Source organism: Raphanus sativus, chromosome 2 (genome assembly GCF_000801105.2).
Source record: "Raphanus sativus cultivar WK10039 chromosome 2, ASM80110v3, whole genome shotgun sequence".
In the NCBI taxonomy this organism is placed as follows: domain Eukaryota; kingdom Viridiplantae; phylum Streptophyta; class Magnoliopsida; order Brassicales; family Brassicaceae; genus Raphanus; species Raphanus sativus.
Window position 1 is genome coordinate 7,322,040 of NC_079512.1, and position 15,519 is coordinate 7,337,558.

At 31.2% G+C, this 15,519-nt stretch overlaps 2 protein-coding genes across 3 annotated transcripts; one reads left to right on the forward strand and one right to left on the reverse strand.

Annotated features, from left to right (window-relative positions):
* Positions 1-4,965: 4,965 nt before the first annotated feature.
* LOC108841330 (uncharacterized) lies at positions 4,966-5,953 on the forward strand. The gene is made up of 2 exons (XM_018614099.2): positions 4,966-5,033; positions 5,108-5,953. Exons 1-2 carry the CDS (start codon positions 5,031-5,033, stop codon positions 5,852-5,854), a joined length of 750 nt encoding a protein of 249 aa, XP_018469601.2. The 5' UTR covers positions 4,966-5,030; the 3' UTR covers positions 5,855-5,953.
* A 1,740-nt stretch (positions 5,954-7,693) lies between these two features.
* On the reverse strand, positions 7,694-11,761 carry LOC108843650 (U-box domain-containing protein 7). 2 transcript variants are annotated; one of them, XM_018616892.2, is made up of 6 exons: positions 11,592-11,761; positions 11,098-11,170; positions 10,743-10,928; positions 10,523-10,630; positions 9,226-10,379; positions 7,694-8,667 (listed from the first exon to the last, which is right to left on the reverse strand). In XM_018616892.2, exons 2-6 carry the CDS (start codon positions 11,146-11,148, stop codon positions 7,806-7,808), a joined length of 2,361 nt encoding a protein of 786 aa, XP_018472394.1. In that variant the 5' UTR covers positions 11,149-11,170; positions 11,592-11,761; the 3' UTR covers positions 7,694-7,805. The 2 variants fall into 2 exon arrangements, with proteins under 2 accessions (XP_018472394.1, XP_018472393.1); XM_018616891.2 differs by having other exon boundaries at positions 11,098-11,175.
* Between the last annotated feature and the right edge of the window lie 3,758 nt (positions 11,762-15,519).

Here is a 15,519-nt window from a genome sequence, read left to right on the forward strand (position 1 = left end):
CCTGATAGATGGAGATGCTCTTCGAATAATTAACTCGTCTATCCTCTACTTGATCTAGCATAAATGGATAACTGATTAAAAAAATATTTTAAATCAAGTAAAAGAAAAACGTGATATTCAACCCAATGAAGAAAGGGGCAACTCAAACTACTAATCATGTCATATCATGTTAGAGACTAATTTTAAAGAGGGCAAAGCAAATTATAATAAGGAATGGAAAATTGTTGGTATCTTTTCCTCCTCATACCAAAGCATTGAACTTTATTATGTTGTAAGTGTTTACAAATTTAGCCAGTTATTTACCAGTCAAACACACAATTTGCAGCAGTGAATGTTATATTTTTATTTAAATAATAGATTTAGTCTTCCGTTAGCTACTAAAAGTTTATTTCAAAAACTACAGTCAATTCACTCTTTATCATATCTTTCTCAATCCTCTTTCTATTATCTGAGGAGAATATTTTATAAGAAACTTTTAGTTCATGTATTTATTACAAGTGTGTCATTTCCTAGGTATCAACACCATAATCATTCTCACACTCTTTTATTAAAAACCATCTTCTTACTAGACTAATTACTTATAGTGTCATTGATCATTAAATTGTAGCTTCACATAATATACTATATGCCTTATAATTATTAGATAACAAAACCAAATGCTCTCTAATTACATATACATCCCGTCTACATAATATGATAAAATATATATTATAAATGATTTCGTTATTGTAATAAAACTGTATATATCCCATATGGTTTTCTTATATTTGTGTTTACAATATAAATTTTTTTTTGTTTATCACATACGTTCCAAAAATATTAATTTGAGACTTCATGATTACTTAGGTTCTGTGATAAAAAAAATAACAAAAAAAAATGTGTTTCGGTTTTTTTATTTTACTGCAACATTATTAAAGAACGAACATAAACGTCTTTGATATAATATTTTTTGGAGTCAACATTAATAGAGAACGAAAAAAACAATTTTGATTATTTTGTGGAGTCAAAATTTTTAGAATATGTTTTCGTCATTGAAATAAATGTTTGTATATTCAAATATGAAATATATTTGTTGTTTGCTAAAAACGTTGCCTTCAGAAATCCATATCTATGCCTATGTATATATTTTCTATATTACGTATAAAACTATATCATATGTTTACATTTGACCATAAACAACAAATGATTGTTACATGGAGTCAAAAAATTGATTGATTAGTGGTTGATTGATTTTGTGAATCAATTAGAAATATTGGTAATAAATTCAGGTATTAAATTTGTGGAATCAATTTAGGTGTCAATTTTTGAATCAATTCATAATCTTCATTTATTGATTTTTAAACTTATCAAGTAATTTTTGTCAATCAGGTTAATATAAAAAGAAAGGTACATTGGGAATTGATTTTTGTTTGCCTTGAGTTATTAGCATTCGATAGTTTAGGCAAGTTTAAGCCAAAAATTAGAACGCAAGTTATGTAATATTAATTGTTAAAAAATAATTATGGCGATTTCACAAATCTGATTAACCCTAAACTTCTTCCATGACGTATATAAATACGGTGCCCAAAGCACATCTCCACACCACACTCTGCTTCTCAAATCCTCATCGAAATTATGGTTCTCATCGAAATAAATAGGGAATCTACCTTATAATTTAAATAAATAGGAGATTTAGTGATGTCTTTTAATATCAAATCCAATAATGTTTTGTTTCTATATTTACTTGATTTTTTTTGCTAATTTTACGTTTAATCATAATTAATGTTATTGAAAAAATTAGGAAACTAATGTAATATTAATCAATACGCATTCTCATTTAAGTTAATATATGAAAGTTACTACTAATATATTAAAATTTCTGAGACCAATTAAACATTTTACACAAAATTGTAGGGATTTTATGCCATTAATCTCGCCATGTAATATATTTGATTGATACAATTATCATGACCTAAATCATGTTAATTAATACAATATATCATACTAAACTTTTTTCTACTGTATTACAATCTACAAATTTTAAAACACGCAAAGACAATGAGTGCTATTGATGCTTTCAGAAAGAAGTATATCATTTCGTTTAGTGAGTTTGGTAAGCTGATACTTTTTTTTATTTTCTTTATAGGATTGCAAACAAAGAATTCTGAAGACATTTTTTATTTATTTATTTATAATTTTTTATTTTCATATTTTATTATTCTATTGCATATATTTCGTTTTATCTTATATTCATAATTTATATTTGAAATCAAATTGCATGTGTTTTGTTTTATTTTAAATTCATAACTAATTTTATATAAATCATTTTTTACTCTTATAGATTTACTTCCACAAAAATATTCAGATGTTACATCAAATCAATTACACAAGTTTTTAAAAAAATTGAAGTTCACCTTATATAAACAAGCATAATTTCGTCCAATCTTTATTATATAATATGTAATATTTGTTATTATGATTTTTAGTTTTCTAATATCTATAGAATAAAAGTTATAATTTTTATTAGTCCATTCTCTCCGCACAGGGCGCGGGTATCACCTAGTATATAGTAAATGTATGTTTATGAAATAACGTGTTCTTGAAGATGTATGTATCTTTGTTTACTTTGCAATCTTAACTTATAATGAAATCGTATGCGGATGACAAAAAAAATGAAATCTTAGACCTGATTCAAGTAGGTTAGAACCTTTTCGTCGAATTGGCTCACATCATAATTAATTTCTTCGTGTCTAAGATGTTTACATTTATATTAATACTAGTGATTTCCCGGCGCTACGCGCCGGTTTCGTATGTTATACTTTTACATAAATTTATAAATTATTATATGGTCTTAACAAATAAAATATGTTAAATATGAAAATAAAAATATATTAAAAATGATATTTTCTGAATTTTTATAGTGGTTAGTGACAATAGTGCATTACTTTGTTTGAAGTTGTTTAGTTCAAAGTATAATAGCATAAGTGGTTGTTACTAATCGATTTAATAAAAATAGAATAAAAAACCGATAGTCATAACAAAATTAATTTAGTTGGAATTTAAAAATAAAACAAAGTTGATGTTTTATATAGAGAACATACTTATATTATTAATTATTTAAATAACTATATATGAACTATAAAACTTTTACTAATATATTTAGTTCAAATAATAGAAAGATGGAATATGTTTCAAATTTTATAAATTTTGTAAAAAATAAGGGTGAAGTGTCAATTTTTGATAAAATAATTGGTGAATACGAAACATAAAATTATTTTCTATATTAGTTTTGTTATAATGAAAGATTTTGTGTGTGTTCATAACGAAATTCTTGTTTGTCCACCCTTATTTAGAATATCAACGAATTTTAATATGAATCTAAATATGTTTTTTATCTAAGATTTCATTTTTTTGTCATCCAAGATTTAATTATCTAAGATTTAATTATTAAAAAGAGAATGCCACATGGCATTTTTCCCCCCAAGGAGATAAAAAAACTCAACTTTATTAGTATTGAGAAAAGATTTTAATTATTAAAAAGAGAATGCCACATGGCATTTTTTTCCCCCAAAGAGATAAAAAAACTCAACTTTATTAGTATAGATTTCTAATTTTTTTGTTTACATTTAGATCATAAAGTTAAATACATATAATAAAATAGTAAGTTTGGATACGTACCGGGTTCAATTTAGTTATCCGAATACAATATAACCTCTATAAATTAATAATCTTTAAATTAATATCTCTATAAATTAATATAATTTCATAGTTCCAAATTGATTTTTGGTTCAGTTACTATCTCGATAAATTAAATCTCTATAAATTAATAAAAAAATTATAGTTTTGGTGTAGTCCGAACATTATTAATTTATAGAGGTTTTACTGTATTTAGGATTTCTGTAAGTGTTTGTCGATTAAACTGAAGCTAAACCGAGTCTAAGATCTTTGGGTATGACAAACCAAAGCCCATTACGAGAAGCAGCTAACTTGGCGGAGCAGTTGAGTGGGCCTCTGGATCAGAATTTGTTACGCTCTGTAACTGACACAAGAGAAGCAGAGAGAATCAACGGAAAGATAGTCTTATCTTGGTGAAGATCGCGACAGAGAAGGTGAATCTTTCGCCGTAATCGGAACCGCAGAAGTATCTAATTACCAGGAATGTATTTCAGAGGTAGTCTTTGCATCTTATCTCGGTGAGATCCTTGTATAAGAGTATCGAAAGATACCGAGACTCTGTATTGATTCCAAGAGCTATAGTGATCAGTTGAGAGTACCGATCTCTCCCCCGGACAGTAAGAAACGAAGTCCGGATTAACAAATCTTGTGTTGATTGCGTTTTACTTTGCTTTGTGATTCTGCATAACAAACAGGTAGATAGATCGATCAATATCACTCAAACTCGTCACCAAGATCAAAATCAAAATCAAAACACTAACAATTTCAATATCTAAAAAATATTTGAAACCCAAATAATCTGAAAACTCTAAAATATTTAAAAAAGAAGAAAGAAAAAAGAAACTAAAAATCCATAAATTTTACCCAAAATCTGAAATTATATTTGACAAACCGAACCTAAAACTTATAAAAATATCTATAATGCCTAAAATATGCTCAGAATACGCAGAAGTATTAAATATATACAGACTTTAGGAGTAATTCTATATCGGTTAGATTTCATGTAGAACGTGGATCTGAACCGAGTATAGTCCAAAGACAAATTAACAACCAACATTTTTTTCTATAGACTTGCATCTTTTTAGCTCAAATTCCAGATCTTCTAATATTCTCAACTAGGGGCCCCGTTAAAAAGTGATTTAGGTACGAAAGCGATAGAAACCAAAAAAAAAAAGAGAAACAAAGCGTAACCGCTAATTCAAAAAGCGTACCAGCTGAATTCGAGTTTAACCGCTCACTATATCCCCCCTAACGTTAAAGCGGCTACCTATAAAATGCTCAAACCAATACGAAAAACAATTAAATTCTCGACACTTTGAAAAAAATTACAAAGAGTTCTTCTCCTCTCAGTTTCCACCATCATTCATTCGTCAAAGATGGTACGTAGATTTCTTTTGTTCATTTCTCGAATTCTCTTGCCATCTTGTTTAAATTTTGTTATGTATTTTGGCAGAAGGAACAAACAGCGAGAAAGATACCACGACCTCGCCCTCTGGAGACCTGCGGTGCTACCATACTCTCCATGTCACGCGTCGTCTACGCAAGAACCAAGTCTCCTAACAATCCAGCCTCTTTCCTTGTGCAGAAACTCTTCCAACTCCTTTCCTTCTTCGCGTCCATGACAAGTCCCATCCACCGCCACATCCTCGCGATCCTCTCCGTAGCCGACGACCACATCCTCGCAATCGAGGCTTACTTCCCTTCGACCACCTTCCTCTTCAGCAAGGTCTCCGGTTGGCTAAACGCAGCAGAGCATCTTCCTATGAAACTCGACGTGTTTCTTGAGAAACTCCCAAGAACGATGAACAGAGCCGCGTGGGTGGACATGATCCTCGTTCAAGCGCTTTGTTGGGTTGATTCTCTCGTGAATGTCTTAGGCCATTGGAGAGACAAGAACAGGGGGACGAACGAGAAAGAGATCACGATGGATGGCAGTTTCAGCAGAACGGGATCAATGTCTGAAGAAGAGATGAAACTGGGGAATGATGGGAAGAGAGTGAGTTACAAGGAGGCGTTACAGAGAGGAAGCAGCGGTGAAGATGGTGGAGGAAGCACCGGTCGCAGCAGCAGCAGCAACCATGGTGATCCTATCTTGGATCTGTTTGAGAATGGTTGGATCCAGAAGCCCATGAAAAGAAGTAGCAGAAGCGCTGATTCGCTCACATGCTCTCGTTCTGATTCCTTCGAGACCAGCACCTGAGAGGTCTTTTAACTCTCAATTTCTTGTAGCTCTCTATATACGACGGATATGGTTCCACAACAACAACACTAACACAAACTAGTAGACTATGTTATCCAACTCGACCCTTATAACTTTTCTGTTCATCTCTTTTGTAAATTAGTAAATATCATATTCTAAGTTACCATTAATTTTAATTTTATTTCCGAATTAACCGATTTTTTTTTTGTTTCGGTTAGATTCAGTGTAATTTTCCAAAAAAAAACTGATATTTTTGGTTAAGTTGGTTATTTTCGGATAATCAGTTTGGTTTTCGATTATTTTTGGTTATTTTCGTATATTTTCAGTTTTTTCTATTTAAAAAAAAAAAGTCAAAAACTGAACCAGTTTTCAAAACCATTCGGAATCATAACCGAACCGAAAATCGAAAATTTTGGTTCGGTTTGGTTCAACATGATCAGTTCGGTTAAAAGTCGCAGGGCTAAATAACCAATGTTAAAGAAATCGTTAGGTGGTAACTAGACGTTTTATATGGGACTAGCGACTAGGTGGATTATTCGGGGTCTAGGTGAGGGCCTAGGCGTTAAAGAATTATTGACGTATTTTATATATATTTCACATTTATATGAGATATTTTAGTTTTTGAGTTTAATTATAAAATTATTGTGATGAATTATTAAAATTAGATATGCAAAACTAAATAAATTAAACAAATTTGTGGATTTATAATAGTATTATTACTTAATTTAATATATTTAAACTACTTTATATTGATTTAAATTGATTTCAACTGATTTAAAACAGTATAAACCTATTTAAATTGCATAAATCAGATTTTAAGAAAATCGTTTCGGATGGGACCAAATTGCCGTCTAAATCGATTTTTAGAACATTGTTAATAACTAATTCAAGAGTAATTTGAGAAATCCATATAAAGTAAAATTTTCAACATTTTGAACTTGGTATAGTTAGAGTAGTTGGAACAACAACAAAAATAAATAATAACTAGATTTCGACCCGCACAACTTTGCGGGTATTTGTTTTCATTTATTTTTATGTAAACATTTTGTTTTTAATTTTAAATTGGTATATGTTATAATATATATGAGGTGTGTCTATTATTTTTAAAAATAATAATTGCTGTTTATTCTTTTGTTGAATATCTTATTTCAAATTTTCACATGTATTTGTATCTTCTTCTATATAATATATATTATGGATTATTATTTCATTATTTAACTTACCAATATATATAAAGATTGAGCATGCATTCATAATGTTTTAGTGACTGCAATAATATAAACAGAGGTTTATTGGTTAATTTTAGTTGAAATGATCTGCCTACAAATGGTTTTATAGTTATTTCAACTATACTATACGATGGTCTATCTCAATCGTACAATCTCACATATATTATTCCTACCAAAACATACTAATATACGACGGTTTATCTAAATTACACCAATATAAATTATTTATTAAGTATTCAAATATGTGTTTGTTAACTAATTCTGATTTTTAGGAATAATTTATTAGGAATAATATATTATTGAACCATATGTTTAGTAATTAATGAATAGTAAATAAATCTAGTTAAGAGTCTATTTTTTAAAAAAAAAATCACACATGAATCAAAGTTGTGATTTTTCTTTTAATAGAATAGATTTTTAATATATTCTGGATTTCTTCTTTTTAGACCTTAATCATGATGGCCTAAGAAGCTATAAAGGATGATTTGAACAAGTTTTGTAGTTATGTTAAAATTGAGGTTTTGTTTTATACTTTTATTATTTATAAACTTCATATACATTCTTTTTGTTTTGGCTAACCAAAAAAGCAGCAAAATCGAGTGTAGTCACATTGTGGGGCCTGTACATAACTGCTTCTATATAGATGACGTTTTGTAAACTTGTAAGAGAAAAAAAACAAAGCTTTACATACAAAGGCTGTTCATTATCATTCACTCACTCACTCACTGGCGAGTTGAGTAGCTTTTCTTCCAGAAGAAACTAAACGGCCTTGCCAACGACTTTCTTCTCGACATCGATTTCGACAAGACTCTTGGTTCATACTCCGGACCCGAAGCTGAAGGTTGAGCTGATGATTCATGGACATACAAAGGTGCTGACATTGATTTCCTGGGAGGAGCTTCCTTCTGTGATGGTGGCACTGGCTCCTCATGATCTCTCTTTGGCGACGGCTGGTCCCGTTGCTGCCGCTGTTCCCTGAACAGCATCAGAAGCTTCTGAGACTTCTCTCTGCCTCGCGTAGTCCCGTTCACCGAGATCGACACTAAAGATGGTATCACACCTTCTTGAAGCACCATCTGGATACAAGACTCTCTTCCGTTGCATAGTATCAAAAGACACGAAACAGCTTGCTCTTGCTCCAACGTGTCACCCATGTCAAGCACTGTTGCTAGGCTGCTGATCATGCCTTGTGATGATACCGCCTCGTCTTTGCCCTGTTGGCTCGAAGCCAGGTTTAGTAGTATGGCTAGTGACTTCTCGATCCACAGACGCTCGCCTGCTGATGCGAGAAGGCCTTGGAGGGTCTTGATGATGTTTGATGAAAGGAGGGCGGAGATGTTGGGGGGATATGTGGACAGGTTGTAGATCGCGTGAAGAGCATCGAGCTTGCATTGGTTCTCAGCTTCTCCGTGAAGAATATTGACGAGGAAAGGCACTGCTTGGCTTGAACCTATCACCGGTTTGGCTTCTTCAAGACATGAAAGATTGAGATAAAGAGCTGTTGCTGAACCATGGGACTGAGAAGAAGAGATCATTTTCTCCAACAGAGGAATAACCCCAGAAGTTAACATTAACTCTTTGTTCCTGCAGACCATACAAAAAAGAAGAACACAACACATAATGAGAAAGACAATCTGTTATTGTCAATGTTCAAGAAATCATTAGGCTGTAACAAAGAGCTTCGGCTGATTATTATTCAGAGCCTAAGCGCTAATAAATTATTAATATTTTAAAATTTTACATTTACATTAGATATTTTAATTTTTGGTGTAGTAATAAAATTATTTTATTGACTTATAGCACAGCCGAGACAGCAACGGGTTCTCCACCCCTGCCCCTGCGGGGATGGAGTGACAGAAGTTTAGAGAATTCAAGAGAAGGAAAATTACATATACAAAAAAAATCATACAAATTTATGGATTTGCACTAATATTATTATTTAATTTAACAGATTAAGTAAAATCAAGATCAAGTTTAGATTGATTTTAACTGATTTTAACCAATTTAAAACAGTTTAAACTGATTTGAGTTTGAATAAATCAGGTTTTTAAAAAGTCGTTTCGGATATGATCGATTTGCCGCTTAGACCAATTTTTAAAACAATGGTTACTGTTATTACAGACATGAACATGAGGGACAAACCTGTTATTGTTGACGGCTAAGTTGAACAGAGCCATAGCTCCTCTTTCCTGCGCTGCCGCATTATTTTCATCTACAGCTGATCCCAAGAACCGCAACAAAGCTTCCACAAACCCATTTGCTCCCATGAAGATCCTGGCCTCTTCATCATCCTTCAGCAATAGCCTGATCTTTTCCACAACCTTTCCTTTTTTATCCAAGTCCTCCTCTCCGTTCAAGACAGCCAATAGATCTTGATACCTCTCAAGCACATTTACATCAGAATCCTCCTTATCATCATTATCATCAGATACAAAACTTGCTTCTTGTTCCACAACAGTAATACCATTTTGTATCCCCTTCATATTACACGAGCCTATACTATTTACCGACTTTGAGTTAGTGGACTCGGAGCCAGAGAGAGCTAGTGTCCAGTAATCAAGGTCTAGAGACTCCGGCGGTCCGCTCGGGATTTGAGTCCCGTTCTGTTCACACCAGCTAGCAATAAGACCTTTAACACAGTTATTGGGAGTTAAGGAGAGATGTGGGAGCTGCTGCTGAGTCTTTGGGCAAGTGTTGTGCCCATCAGTGAACCATTTCTCAATACAAACCCTTTCATAAGTCTGCCCTGAAGCAATAATGACAGGATCACACATAAGCTGCAGAGATATAGGGCATCTCAGTTCTTCAGGTGGAACAGGCATCTGCCCTGACCTAGGGCTGTTGATGGGCTTGAAGTTCATAGAACCAAACCTAGACAGCTGACGGCCAAACCCATGAACACTCCCATTATCTTCGTTACAACCTTGAACAGTGGGAGAACACGGTGCTGAACCCTGAGAGTCGTTCTCATCCATAACCTCGCTTCTGAATAGCTTTGAGCATTTTCTCATAAGATGCAAGAGATAAGCCACGATTGACTCCTTACGCTTGTCTTCCTCTGCGCGCGCCCTGTCGATGAGCTTCTTCAGAGCCCTTCTCTCAGCCAGAGCCACTCTAGAGGAAGTGATGCTGAGCCTTGTAGCTGCCTTGTGGAAAATCTCGAGCTCGGTGTTGTCATTACAGGTGTCGGATTTTTTGCCTTGTTGGAGCAGTGCAATGATCTGATCACCGACTTCTTTCTCTGATGGATCAAGCAAGAACCTAGTGTTCTCTAGCTCACCAACTATTTCCAAAATCTGAAAGTTTTCAAATTTAAAATTTCAATAGAAACATTATTATCAAAGTAACAAGACGTGGTCACGTGGACTCGTCTCAATCATCACAAGGAAACAATGTGTAGTGAAGTAAATATATATTAAAAAAAAAAGAAGAAAAGTACCTGAGACCCAATAGAGCTAGGAACAATGTCTTCAACACGTTTAAGACTGTTGATGAGAGCAACTTTTGCTTTCTCAAATTTTAAAAGGACAGCATCCCCTGTAATGGCCTGTTTTAATGTAATAAAATATTAAAGAAACCCAAAACACACAAAAAAAAGGAGAATGGCGTAAAGCTCGTCTGTCCAAAGAAAGAGTTGAGAGAAGGGAATAAAGACGCACCAAGTAAAGCTTACTAGACTCAGAACAGTGCTGAAGAATATTCTTTGCCTTCTCAAGTGCAATATGTAAAGAGCATAAGGCCTGAATCCCAGATTTACTCCTAGGTCTTGCTCCTTCTAACGACGGGAAGATTGAGAGTACCTTGCACAGAACTCCAGATAGTTCCTTACACATATCTCCATGTAACTGCATGCGTTTCAATAAAACATATGCACCATCAAAACAACAATAACATACATCTCCTCCACACCAAATACATCATCTTAAAAAAATTAGATATACACAATTGGTTCTTCAAGTTTAATTAGCCTTAAACATGGAAAAAACAAAAGCAATCAAGAACATTTTAGGGAACCTTGGCATCGCTAGCAGCGAAGAGATTCTCCTCGAGCTCTGTCACATCCATGATCAACCCTCACCTGATAACTCTGAGCTACGACAAAAAACAAAATGAATCAGTACCAATGAAACACACATATACACATCAATCTCTTGCCTTTCTTCTTCTGAATTAAAAATCATTGATTGGGTAAAACAAAAAAATTATCAAAACTGATTAAGGAAATCACCTTAGCTTTAAGAAAGGATCAATACCCAGAAAATATATTATTTTTTTAAACAGAAAAAAATTCTCAGACAAGGATCCTGAAGTTTGCAATAAACGGTAGAACAGGGGAAAAAGAGATGGGGCTTTAGAGTAAAACTGTCTGCTCCACAAAAACCGGAAAAATCAACAAACGATTAATAGAAACGCGAATTTTCTAAAAATAAAAATTAAAAGCTGCGAAGAACACGTGTGGAACCAGCAACAACAACATCAATAACAAACCAAACAAGAACAGAACATACCGGAGACAGTAAGACTTCATAAAAAGATTGACAATCGAGAGGAACCAAAAGAGAGGAATTAGGGTTTCTGCTCTTGGCATCGATCCATGGTGGTGGGATTGAATGAAATAGAGAGGTAGAGAGAGAGAGAAGGGGATATGCGAGTGGTGTTACTTAAAACCTATGTGTGTAATTTTTAAAAAGGTTCAGAACGGCATTACCGTGACATATATAATTAATATTTTAATTGACTACTGAACGGTTCTTTCTATAAAATATATTATTTTTAATCTTTTTTATTTTTTAATTTCTAGTTTTAGGAAGTTTTCTCCAAGACATGATGTTGTGAGTCTGTAAGTTGACATATTCTGATTTGTTTTTGTAACTCCTGCTTCTGCTTAAAAGGTTTTTATGGTTAGTGGTGGGATTATTAACTTTTTGAAGAGTTTAGTGTTTGTGGTTAACCTTTTTTTGGAGGGGGTTCAGTGTTTCTGGTTGCAAATAGTGCGGACGTTTTTGGCGTTTTTCATCAGAAAGTTAGTGGAAAACTATACAAATTGCCTTTTTAATTATGTTATCTCACTTGAACATTTTTTAGCATGCATTTCTCTGACACTCCACCAAATCATCAAATAGTGTATTTCTTTTGCTTTGCTTCTCTCCCATGGTACTCCATAGCTATGCGTTTTTGAAAGAGTAACTTTTAAGATTTCTATAATGAAGTCTACCCAAAACCATGATCCATGCTCGATCAAGCTGAAATATTAAAGATAGCCGAATGGATACTAAACCATGACACTAAACTGCCACAATCGAAAAAAAAAACAAAACCGAAAATAATTGAATGAAACCGAACCGATAATCCGAACGCCGAAGCTAGGCATGGATATTTTACATGGACCCGGAAATATGAAACTTACTCGAAAATATTTGACCCAAAACCAAACAAAATCATTTACAAGGATTTATTGGGTCCAAAATATTTCTACCCGAAATAGCCAGAACCGAAAAGAACCGATCTGAATAGATCCGACCCGAATACACTCGACCTGATATATAAGAACCGATTCACATTCGCCTTAAAAACACTAATATACAAAACTATGATTTTTATGTTCTATTTTCTATATTTTATTTTATGAATTAGTTGAAATATCTTTTTGTTTACAATTTTGCTATTATTTTATAGCATTTTCAAGTAATATGAAATTTTAAATGTAAAATGTATAGTTTAAAATGTTTTCTTTTAATTATTAATAATTTATTTTAAGTTATTTTGGAAAAAATTAGATATATATTATAGATTTTGACTGAATTCGATGGATTCTAGGTATTCCATGTCCTTTTCGGATCCTAAATACTCGAACCCGACCCATTACGAATCCAAAAATTACAAGTATATTATAAATATTTTAATTATAGACTCAAACCGATCTGAATTCGAGAAGAATTGATCTGAACTTGAATATGAACGAAAATTTACAAATACTTATTGGATTCAAATGTTTAAGATTCAAAAGACCTGGATCCGATAGAAACCAGCCCGAACCCGACTCCGAAAACTTGAACAGGTAGACCTAGCTTTTGAGAATTATTATTCTCAGTATGGTGTTTTCTGCGATACGTGCGGATAATTGATTTTAGTTTTAAAACTGTACAATTTCTTTAACATGAGCTGATTCTGGTTTTTTAAATGTTGCATGTAGTTTTATCTGGCCTCTTTCTAAACTGTAATAAAAATTGTGTTTTATGATTTCCAAAATACCACGATTAAGTTCATAATACATAAATGTTGAAATGTTGCTTTTAGTTGGGTTTTCTTAAAGATCATCATAGAGTTGTATTGGCTTTTTTGCTCGAACTCATGCATTAAACTTGATTGTTTACCATGCCTCAGAAGTTTTTGATGATTTTTATTTATGTTATCAAAGTAAAATTTCCTGTAAACTGCATAGCTCGGTGATAATTTTATATGCGCTTAGAATCTTAGATAAACTATTTTTAAAATTCTAATTGTTAATGTACATAAATAATATAAAATTGACATAAAATAATTTACAATTCAAATAATTACTTACTTACTGTATTACTAATAATTTTATATGCGTTAAAAATCTGAGGATACAAAAACAATATTCAATAGTATATAATAAAAAAAATAACATTCAAAAATAATAATCTAATGCTGATATCATAATATTTATGTACAGTAAACATATACATTATGTTTAAAAAATTTAAAACATACCATATATGTTTTATTTTCATATATATAAATTGTATTCAATTAGAATAAAATAAAATATCTTAAAATTAATAAGTCCAAAATATGTTAAAACTAGTAAAAGAACTATATATATTTAATACTATAAAGAAGAGGATCTCTCTTCTTCTATGCTGTCACATCATTAAATAGGTCTCTCTCAGCGTAACACGTGGCAATGGAATATGATCCGCAGCATTTCAAAAACACCAGTTTTTATTGATAGTTTCATGAATAAGTTGTATTTTAAATATATTTTTTAAAAATGCTATTTGCGGAAAGTTTTCATTTTATCGAGAAATATAGGAGATTTAGGATTGTGATTTAGAGATTATGATAACAAAAAAATTTGTTGATAAATGAGTAGTAGTTCAGAATTTTTCATCAATATGTTGTATTTTTAAATATTTTTTAAACTGTTATTTTGGAAAATTTTCATTTTATAGAGAACTATTATATATTTGAGATTGTGATTTAAAAATTAGGATAACATGAATTTTTGTTGATAGATGAGTATTCTTTCAGAATTTTTCATCAATAGGTTGTACTTTTAAATATTTTTTTGAAAAATTGCTATTTTGTAAAGTTTTCATTTTATAGAGAAATATAGTAGATTTAAGATTGTGATTTAGAGATTATAATACCAAGACTTTTTGTTGATAAATAAGTATTTTTTCAAAAAAATTCATCAATATGTTGTATTTTAAATATTTTTTTGAAACTGTTATTTTTTGAAAGTTTTAATTTTATAGTGAAATATAGTAGATTTAAGATTGTGATTTAGAGATTAGGATAAAATAAAATTTTGTTGATAGTTTCATCAATAGGGTGTATTTTTAAATATTTTTTAAAAAACTGCTATTTTCGGATAGTTTTCATTTTATAGAGAAATATATGAGATTTAGGATTCTGATTTAGAGATTAGGATAACAATAAATTTTTTTGATAAATGAGTGTTCTTTCAGAATTTTTCATCAATAGATTGTATTTTTAAATATTTTTTTAACAAACTGCTATTTTTAGAAACTTTACATTTTATTAAGAAACATAGTAGATTTGAGATTGTGATTTAGAGACTAGGATAACAAGAATTTTTGTTGATAGATAAATATTCTTTCAGAAATTTTTTATCAATAGATTGTATTTTTAAATATTTCTTTTAAATAATTGCTATTTTTTGAAAGTTTTCATTTTATAGAGAAATATAAGAGATTTGGGATTGTGATTTAGAGACTAGGATAAAAAGAATTTTTGTTGATAAATGAGTATTTTTCTGAATTTTTCATCAATATGTTGTATTTTCAAATATATTTTTTAAACTGCTATTTTGGAAAGATTTCATTTTATAGAAAAATATAGTATATTTGATATTGTGATTTAGAGATTAGGATAACAAAAATTTTTGTAGATAGATAGATAAATATTCTTGGAAATAACAAAACTGCTGTTTTTGGAAATTTTTCATTTTATAGAGAAATATAATAGTTTTAGGATTGTGATTTAGAGATTATGATGATAAGAATTTTTGTTGATAGTTTCATGAATAATGTTGTATTTTAAAAATATTTTTTAAAAAATGCTATTTTCGGAAAGTTTTCATTTATCGAGAAATATAGGAGATTTAAGATTGTAATTTAGAGATTATGATAACAAGATTTTTTGTTGATAAATGAGTATTAGTTCAGA